Source organism: Tasmannia lanceolata, unplaced genomic scaffold, assembly GCF_043159265.1.
Source record: "Tasmannia lanceolata isolate RefF3 unplaced genomic scaffold, GAP_Taslan_0.1 ptg000037l, whole genome shotgun sequence".
Classification (NCBI taxonomy): Eukaryota; Viridiplantae; Streptophyta; class Magnoliopsida; order Canellales; family Winteraceae; genus Tasmannia; species Tasmannia lanceolata.
Window position 1 is genome coordinate 5,574,169 of NW_027518714.1, and position 10,100 is coordinate 5,584,268.

Here is a 10,100-nt window from a genome sequence, read left to right on the forward strand (position 1 = left end):
AGAGATTTGAATCATCCAAGTGGAACACTTTTGATTGCCCAAACAAAGAACGAAATAAAAAAAGCAAAAGAGTAATGATTTTGGTGCGTAAAAACATATGAGAATAACTCTATTTGAAGGCAAAAGGTTATTTTTGAAAGTCTATGCTTAATATGTCCTTGGATTTTAAAACAATCCATCTATCAGGATTGAGCATGCTTGAGTGCAAAATGCACATGTAAAATTTTGCGGCGGGTTGACATCCTACGGTTATACAATCCAACGGTTGAGTTTAGCATTCCTCGCCAGGGAAAAAAAAGAAAAAGAAAAAGAGAGTATATAGCATTCCTCGTAAATAAGTGAAAGTTTTTATGACTCATTATTTATATAAAAAGAGGAATACGTTGGTGTGCTTAAGCACACCATTTTTTTTTTTTTGAACTTAAGTAGTTATATCGCCTCCCATTGGTTCGCTTAAGCGGGACCCAAACATTTAAACAAATGAAAGGCGTTATAACCACTTAAGCACACCAACACTTGTCTCATATAAAAATATTAATAATTTATATTTATAAAAAAATTGGTTAAACATTAATGATAATTACTATTTAAACAACCTATCAAGGTGCGACAACTTAAATCACAGATCGAGCATGTTGTCTATCAATTGAAAGAGTCAGGTGTACGTTTTTATTAAATAAATGGGATTTGTTAGCATCCATCGCAGAAGGCTTTTTGCGGACTTATGGCCCAATTTCTTAGAATTACATGAGTATGTACCGAGTAAAACCACCACTATCTATAGTAGACCTGGCAAACGGGTGGGTCGGGCCGGGTCTGGGTGATGCGGGTGTGGGTCACACGGGTCGGGTCAGGAGATGACCCGCATTTTTGCGGGTCAGAATTTTGGTGACCTGCGTGGCCCGCGGGTGGGCCGGGTCAACCCGCGGGTCACCCGCAAATTCAAACAGTAGTTTATTTTGGAAAATATTATCACTGGATTTTGATGAGGGGGGTATGGCCGGCACCGTGGGATGATCCAAACCGTCCATTAGATGGCCCACAGCCTAAATAGGCTGTGCCCCAAAAATCATTTCAATAGGTTGATCCTAACCTTCTGATCTATAGAGGGTTAGGATCAAGTGATCAACCCTCTAACATTCAAATCGGAGGGTTGGGATCAACCTATGGTGCTTGCCACAACCCATTTATATTCTATGGTGCCAGTCATAACCTATTTAGGCATCAAACTCTTAAAAAATAGATTAGCATGACAAAATCACCCTCCTTTGCATTAGAAAAAAAAAGCCATCTAACTAGATTAGCATAGCAAAATCACCCTCCTTTGCATTAGAAAAAAAGCCGTCTAACTAGATTAGCATAACAAAATCACCACCCTTTAAAAAGCCAAGTGACTTGCGGGTGCCCGCGGGTTGACCCGACCCGACCCGAGTTTTTGAAGGTTGGGTCACCAACGGGTTAGTTTTGACGGGTCACTAAAACTCAGACCGTGCTCGCAAATTTGCGTGGGTCGGGTCGACCCGCGGGCACGGGTCGCTTTTGCCAGGTCTAATCTATAGTGTGAAAATAGTTTCAAATGGTGGTGTTATAAAAAACAGGATACGTACATCAGCTATTCTGTTTGTGAAGATAAAAAATGAATATAAGATGGGATTTGCTAAGGACCATCGCCAGAAGGCATTTTGCGTTGAGGCCGGCTGTTGCATGAGAGAGCAACCACGTAGGCTCACTTCTCAACAGATTTTGTCTTATTCATTTAATTCATCTGCAGTGGCTTGAAAACCCTGCTCTCTCTCTCTCTCTCTCTTCTGTCTCATTTTCTTTTTTAAGAAAACCCTGCTCCCTCTCTCTCTCTCTGTCTTCTGTCTCATTTCCTTTTTTAAGAAAACCCTGCTCTCTCTCTCTCTCGTTTCAGATATGAGTTTTGGCGATAAGTACCGATCTCACATGCATGGAGAGGGAGAGAAGAACACCCAATGGAGACATGGTAGCCCTCCAAACTATGATATTGTTAATCAACTTTTCGAACAAGGCCGAACCAAGGTACAACACACTACTGCAAAAGGGTCCTTGTTATTACTGTTTTCCTTTTGTTCTTATTGCTTATTTTTAATGGAACTATCTTGGGTTTGAACTTTGAAGCCCCTTCCCATGTATATATGATAACTTATTTGTGTCAAAGAGGAAAATAACCCTTTTCTGCCTTCAATCATATTTCATGGATTTTAGGAATGGCCTACAGGATCACTAGAGGAGATCGTCCAGAACGCCCTTAAGACATGGGAGATGGAGCTCTCTCACAAGATAGACTTACAAGACTTCAAATCCTTAAACCCTGAAAAATTCAAGTTCTTTGTTAATGGTCTCTTAATCCTCTTTTCCTTCATCTTTAAATGAAATCAAAATTAAACTTAAATTACTAATTAAATATGTGATGAACAGGGAGAAGAGGATTATCAGGGGAAGAAACCCTAGAGCTGGGGAGCTATAACGCTTTGTTGCAAAACTCTCTGCCTGAGGAATTTCAATACTACAAAGCTGACAAAGAGAGCTTTGAATCGTCTCATGACATTTTCCAATCAGCTTTTCCTCGTGGGTTTGCTTGGGAAGTTCTAAGTGTTTATTCGGGCCCACCAGTTATAGTATTCAAGTTTAGGCACTGGGGTTTTATGGAGGGTCCATTCAAAGGTCATGCTCCCACCGGAGAGAAGGTTGAGTTTACCGGAGTGGCTGTTCTTAAGGTAACACACACCATCCTTTCTTATCTCCGGCATGCCTGTATTTGTACACCCCCCCCCCCCCCTCCTATAGGATGATTCGCTCCCCTGTTAACGTGAATTGCGTTAGACTTTTAACGCTTTTTAACGTCAAATCACGTTATAAGGGGTGCTAATCAGCTTACTGGGTGGTGCGAATATATCATCACCTATAATATGGGATTTGTTAGGGATTCTTGTGAAAAGGTATTTCGCAGCTGACTTTTGCATGGGAGAACAGGCTCATTTTTCGGCAGATATATTGTCTTATTCATTTAAGATATCTGACGTGGCTGTTCTCTCATGCAAAAGCCAGCCTCAAAATGACACACAGGCTCACTTTTCACACTGTTCTCTCATGCAAAAGTTAGCCCCGAAATGCCAGCTCACTTTTCGGCAGAAATATTGTCTTATTCATTAAAGCATCTGAGGTGGCTGTTCTCTCATGCGAAAGTCAGCCGCAAAATGACACACAGGCTCACTTTTCCACCTGTTGCCAGCTCACTTTTGGGTTGTGGCTGTTCACTCATGCAAAAGTCAGCCGCGAAATGCCTTTCCACTAAATTCCCTAGGAAATCCCAATGTGATAATGGTGCCTTGTTGCCAGGGGTTTTATCAATAAGTCCCTTCCTCTACCTTCTATATTGTAATAGCACGCTCTTAAATACAAAAATAATTATAAGTTATAACCATGTTTGACCTAATCACAAAAAATGATCTTTGGCAATTTCACAGGTTGACGAGTCAGTGAGGGCTGAAGAGGTAGAGATATATTACGATCCGGGAGAGCTATTTGGGGGACTTCTCAAGGGACCTCTCAACTCCAATTTGCAACACCAACACAACTCCTCTCTCCCTAAACCATGTCCTTTCTTCAAGGGGGATTGACTCTTTCCCAGTAATTCCTTTCCTTTACTTGCTATATGGTGGTCAATTACTATATCTACTTTCACCTTATCTGTAAAACTCTAGAAGATAAGAATGCAATTAGGTGAAGACTTTTCGTTTACGTTTCTCCAATTGTTATATTAAAATTTGTTGGGGTCCACACCATCCACCTCGTGGGCCCTGTTATGCTGACGTTGTCACACAAAAGTCACACAAATCACATTACTTCCCTGGTGATCAACTGATAGCTTTGCCCTATAGTAGCAGACATTAGTCTATTCCCCCCTTATTTTAATTTTGACAGCTTATCTTGATTAGTCTCTTGGAGGAATGCTTTAGTCGGGCGTTCTCATTGTAACCCGATGAGGCTTGCCCACTATGACATAGTGGGACCCACCTTTGATCGATGAATCTGAACCCTCTACCTGAGAGGCCTTTAGATCATTTATGGCCCCAAAATAAGGCCAATTATCTGTTCCTAAGGTCCAATAATGTGTATTCTTTGTCATTGAAACATCAACCGTAAAAATTTACATAAAGGGGGGCTCACATTACTTCTTTTTGGATGTCAACACTCAGGATTATATGATTAGCATGATTTTCGGGCCATCATAGATCAAAGAATGGCCTATCAAATGGACGGTCAGGATCAGTCAAAGGAGGGACCCACTATGTTGTAGTGGACTCATCTCATATGAGGTCGTGCCTCAGCATTCTTCAGTTCACTTGATCTCGATTTAAGATTGGTTAGTCTTCTGAAAAATAGTGAAAATAATCAGTCTCATATTTTAAAAGTACCAGTAAAATGAATTTTCTTGATCTCAGTTCAAGAGAAGTTAATTTTTAAAATAAAAACTATTAAGGCCATGTCTGGCAATCGTGAAATTTTTTTCATGGAATATCAGCTTACCATTGGTTGAGAAAGGGGTAAGGAGAGTGGGAGAGGAAGAGAATTGAGAGCGCATGAGTGGGAAGTGGCTGAAAAATAAGGAAAAACAAAACGAGTTTCTTTTTCCTACTTTTCAGCTAGTTCTCAGACCTCTAAATTCTCTCCCACTCACCCTCTGCCCCTCCCATTGTGATAAACTAATATTCAGTGGAAAAAAAAAAATCATGGCTGCCAAACATGGCCTATTTTCTGCCACTTCTCACCATCTCAGCATTCTAAATTCTCATAGTTTCCTCATTTGTAAATATTATTGTAGAAGGGAAATGTTATCAGCACTACTGTATTTTGATGAGGGCAATCCTCACTTTATTAAAAGTACGGTATGGCCCGCACCATAAGATGATCCAAACGGTCTATTAGATGGGCCACAGCCTAAATAGGTTGTGCCCGAAAAATTATTTCCATAGGTTGACCTTAACCCTCCGATCTATAGAGGGTTAGGATCAACCCTCTAACATTCAGATCGGAGGGTTAGGATCAACCTATCGAAATGATTTTTGAGTCACAATCTACTTAGGCCGTGGCCCATCTAATGGACCACGGTGTGGGGAACACTAGATTCACTGGTGTGGGGAACACTAGATTCATGGAGCAATGGAATGAGAGGGTATTGGTTCACGGAAGCAGCAGCTACTCATCGGAGCGGAGGAGATGTTTGAGAGGTCAGCCATTCTGTAACTTCTTGATGGCTTGTCTGGTCATCGCCTTTATACTTCCGTGGTTTTTCCGTGTAAATATGTTTTGACAGGAGTTTGGATGAGATGCATGGATAGTATTGTGCTTTCATTCCACCCAAAACAGAGAAAAAAGAGAGGAAACTAGAGCTGTTCTTGGGCAGGTTGAGTGTTTTCACATTCAGGTTAGTTTAGAAAAGCTTGGATGGTTTTCTAGGAGAGGATATTTGGGTTGTTAGAATCAACCCTACAGTCCTAATGTGTGCTCAATTGGAGAGGAGAACCCGTTTGTACATGTGGATGGAACACCCAATTGCCTGTTTCCACTAGGCTTTATCTATATGGTTTTGATGTTTGATTTAAATTAAGTGTTGCACCACTGATATCCACTAGGCTTTATCTATATGGTTTTGATGTTAGCTTTAAACTAGACCTGTTCAAGGTCCGATGGATGCTCAAGATGTGGTCCGATTAAAACGGATCTTGGACACTAATTAAAATCTGGTTATTTCAGGATCTAGTTAGGGTTTAAAAAAGTATGGATCTATATTCAAGATTGGAGGACATGTCTGAATCAGATCTGAGCCTGATGAATTCTGACGGATTACAAAAATGTGTTATGTTTTTGTATGGGCAGTGATAAATCGCTCCCAAAATAGGGCATTGCTGAGAGAGAGATGGGGGTCGATTTATGAGTTGCGAATATATCATCTCCCTTATTTTCACTCCTAGTTATTTCCACTCCATTAGAAGGCCCAAATTGGCAGCAATGACCAAGTCAGAATGCTTGGTCCATGTCTACCTAAAGCTGAGATGATAAAAGATAGTATGAAGGTCAGTTGTAGACATAATTTATGTGGAAAGTGAGTTATACTGAAGTCACAGGACCTACTAGAATATTCTCTTTAGGAATGAGACAACCATTGAAACTAGCCTTTTATCATCATAACGAGAACAACCTATCCTCTTAATGCTGATAAAAAGGATAAATGACAGAAATTAGGTATGAAATAAAATAAACACAGCAACCAGGAATAAAAAACTCACACAGAATTCATGCAGTAAATAAAATTTCTTGTACTAGTGAAATTTTTTAGGCAAAGACATGAAGAGGGGTGTTGTTATAAACAAGAAGCTGTGCGCATATAGCCACTTAATGAGGATAGAAACAAAACTCAAGACGCCAAAATTTTCGATCTTGTGCGATAGTTCGTGTCCTCCATTCTCCAAATTTACCCATGAATACATCAAAATTAGAGTCCGGCTATACGGACAAACACCCTTAGGATCCTTATAATCAATACTAGGTCCTACATGGGACCTATGTGTAACTCAGACGGTGGATATGATGGACCATCATGACATGGCCCACATGGGTCCTTGTTCAATGCCGAACTGATATCTCATTCATAAGATCATGGCCAGACATAATTCTATTCTTTAGCTTCTCTTGGTGGAACTCTAAGGGGCCTGATGGGGTATAAAAATAGCAAGCTATAACAGGCCGACACCTGTCCAGGGGTATTATGGTAATTACCTCAGAGTAGGTAAACTCAAGCCTATAACAGGCCGACACCTGTCCTGGGGTAGGTGAGCCAACCACCCTCTATAAAAGGGCTTTCAAAGCTCAAACCAAGGGGTAATAATAACTTCTTCTCAACCACTCTTAAAACTAGCTCTGCACTCCTGCTCATACTGACTTGAGTGTCGAAGGGCCTGTTCGGAGTAACACTCCGGGTTGGTCTTCTGACCTCGTTTGCTATTGTGCAGAATACAGTTCCTTCACTTTGGCTCCTCGGGTCCTTCAGCTCAGCTCTGACGTCACTGCCGTATCTGTTACCGATTTTAGGCCTAACAGATTGGCGCCATTCGTGGGACCACGAACTAAAAGCTGTTCAAATACCTTTACAAAATAGCAGGACGGAGAAATGCTCGGGTACCAACTACACGGACTACTCGCGCCATGCTACCTCGCAGGACCCAGAGTGAGCGAATCGCCTCGCAGGTGGTGGCTACTTCTGTTACAGCCGAACAGAGCCCGGCTCATTCGGACCACCTCAATCCTACACCCACTACGGATCAAGTTCAAGCTCTTTTTCAACAGATGACGGCTCTCGTCGGTCAGTACCAACAGCTACTCCAGGCACCTCCCCAACCTCTTCCAGAAGCATGGGTCCTGTTGATAATTCCACCTAATTTTTGTTCCCCATTGGTAATTGATCCTTTTATCTTCACAAACAGAATAGTTGATGTACGTATCCTGTTTTTTATAACACCACCATTTTAAACTATTTTCACACTATAGATAGTGGTGGTTTTACTCGGTACATACTCGTGTAATTCTAAGAAATTGGGCCATAAGTCCGCAGAAAGCCTTCTGCAATGGATGCTAGCAAATCCCATTTATTTAATAAAAAGTACACCCGACTCTTTCAATTGATAGACGACATGCTCTATCTGTGATTTAAGTTGTCGCACCTTGATAGGTTGTTTAAATAGTAATTATCATTAATGTTTAACCAATTTTTTTATAAATATAAATATAAATTATTAATATTTTTATATGGGAAAAGTGTTGGTGCGCTTAAGTAGTTATAACGCCTCCCATTTGTTTAAATGTCTGGGTCCCGCTTAAGCGAACCAATGGGAGGCGATATAACCACTTAAGCGCCCAAAAAAAATGGTATTCCTCTTTTTATATAAATAATGAGTCATAAAAACTTTCACTTATTTATGAGGAATGCTATACTCTCTTCTTTCTTTCTTTTTTTTGCCTGATGAGTAATGCTAAACTCAACCGTTGGATTGTATAACCGTAGGATGTCAACCTGCCGCAAAATTTTACGTGTGCATTTTGCACTTAAGCATGCTCAATCCTGATAGATGGATTTTTTAAAATCCAAGGACATATTAAGCATAGACTTTCAAAAATCCCCTTTTGCCTTCAACCAGAGTTATTCTCCTATGTTTTTACGCACCAAAATCGCAATACACTCTTTACTCTTTTGTTTTTCTTATTTCGTTCTTTGTTTGGGCAATCAAAAGTGCTTCACTTGCATGATTCAAATCTCTCATTCGTGTATATTGTGAAGAGATCAAGTATGCGTCGGGCTGGTCTATTCTGATAGTGATTGTGCCAGTATCTACTCAAATATCTCCCCAAGATCTGCTCAAATCTTGAGATACACTCTTTACTCTTTGTTTTTTTTATTTCGTTCTTTGTTTGGGGAATCAAAAGTGTTCCACTTGCATGATTCAAATCTCTCATTCGTGTATATTGTGAAGAGATCAAGTATGCGTCGGGCTGGTCTATTCTGATAGTGTCGGGCTGGTCTATTCTGATAGTGATTGTGCCAGTATCTACTCAAATATCTCCCCAAGATCTGCTCAAATCTTGAGATACACTCTTTACTCTTTTGTTTTTTTTTATTTCGTTCTTTGTTTGGGGAATCAAAAGTGTTCCACTTGCATGATTCAAATCTCTCATTCGTGTATATTGTGAAGAGATCAAGTATGCGTCGGGCTGGTCTATTCTGATAGTGTCGGGCTGGTCTATTCTGATAGTGATTGTGCCAGTATCTACTCAAATATCTCCCCAAGATCTGCTCAAATCTTGAGATACACTCTTTACTCTTTTGTTTTTTTTATTTCGTTCTTTGTTTGGGGAACCAAAAGTGTTCCACTTGCATGATTCAAATCTCTCATTCGTGTATATTGTGAAGAGATCAAGTATGCGTCGGGCTGGTCTATTCTGATAGTGATTGTGCCAGTATCTACTCAAATATCTCCCCAAGATCTGCTCAAATCTTGAGATACACTCTTTACTCTTTGTTTTTTTTATTTCATTCTTTGTTTGGGGAATCAAAAGTGTTCCACTTGCATGATTCAACTCTCTCATTCGTGTATATTGTGAAGAGATCAAGTATGCGTCGGGCTGGTCTATTCTGATAGTGTCGGGCTGGTCTATTCTGATAGTGATTGTGCCAGTATCTACTCAAATATCTCCCCAAGATCTGCTCAAATCTTGAGATACACTCTTTACTCTTTTGTTTTTTTTATTTTGTTCTTTGTTTGGGGAATCAAAAGTGTTCCACTTGCATGATTCAAATCTCTCATTCGTGTATATTGTGAAGAGATCAAGTATGCGTCGGGCTGGTCTATTCTGATAGTGTCGGGCTGGTCTATTCTGATAGTGATTGTGCTAGTATCTACTCAAATATCTCCACAAGATCTGCTCAAATCTTGAGATACACTCTTTACTCTTTTGTTTTTTTTATTTCGTTCTTTGTTTGGGGAATCAAAAGTGTTCCACTTGCATGATTCAAATCTCTGCTCAAATCTTGAGATACACTCTTTACTCTTTGTTTTTTTTTATTTCGTTCTTTGTTTGGGGAATCAAAAGTGTTCCACTTGCATGATTCAAATCTCTCATTCGTGTATATTGTGAAGAGATCAAGTATGCGTCGGGCTGGTCTATTCTGATAGTGTCGGGCTGGTCTATTCTGATAGTGATTGTGCTGGTATCTACTCAAATATCTCCACAAGATCTGCTCAAATCTTGAGATACACTCTTTACTCTTTTGTTTTTTTTATTTCGTTCTTTGTTTGGGGAATCAAAAGTGTTCCACTTGCATGATTCAAATCTCTCATTCGTGTATATTGTGAAGAGATCAAGTATGCGTCGAGCTGGTCTATTCTAATAGTGTCGGGCTGGTCTATTCTGATAGTGATTGTGCTAGTATCTACTCAAATATCTCCCCAAGATCTGCTCAAATCTTGAGATACACTCTTTACTCTTTTGTTTTTTTTATTTCGTTCTTTGTTTGGGGAACC

General features: G+C 40.1%; 1 protein-coding gene and 1 long non-coding RNA gene across 2 annotated transcripts; both read left to right on the forward strand.

The window, feature by feature from the left end:
• The first annotated feature begins 1,893 nt into the window (after window positions 1-1,893).
• On the forward strand, window positions 1,894-3,765 carry LOC143861108 (pathogenesis-related family protein). Its single transcript, XM_077372015.1, has 4 exons — window positions 1,894-2,043; window positions 2,230-2,362; window positions 2,443-2,741; window positions 3,492-3,765. Exons 1-4 carry the CDS (start codon window positions 1,918-1,920, stop codon window positions 3,642-3,644), a joined length of 711 nt encoding a protein of 236 aa, XP_077228130.1. The 5' UTR covers window positions 1,894-1,917; the 3' UTR covers window positions 3,645-3,765.
• Window positions 3,766-3,968: 203 nt separating this feature from the next.
• On the forward strand, window positions 3,969-5,670 carry LOC143861109 (uncharacterized). The gene is made up of 2 exons (XR_013239889.1): window positions 3,969-4,390; window positions 4,850-5,670. It is a non-coding gene; the product is annotated as an uncharacterized LOC143861109 (long non-coding RNA).
• The last annotated feature ends 4,430 nt before the right edge of the window (window positions 5,671-10,100 follow it).

Bases quoted from the DNA above. Each gene is read 5' to 3' on its own strand.
- LOC143861108 (XM_077372015.1), top strand. From the start codon at position 1,918: ATGAGTTTTGGCGATAAGTACCGATCTCACATGCATGGAGAGGGAGAG. The intron at 2,044-2,229 runs GTACAACACACT...CATGGATTTTAG, and splicing joins TCGAACAAGGCCGAACCAAG to GAATGGCCTACAGGATCACT. The intron at 2,363-2,442 runs GTCTCTTAATCC...TGTGATGAACAG, and splicing joins ATTCAAGTTCTTTGTTAATG to GGAGAAGAGGATTATCAGGG.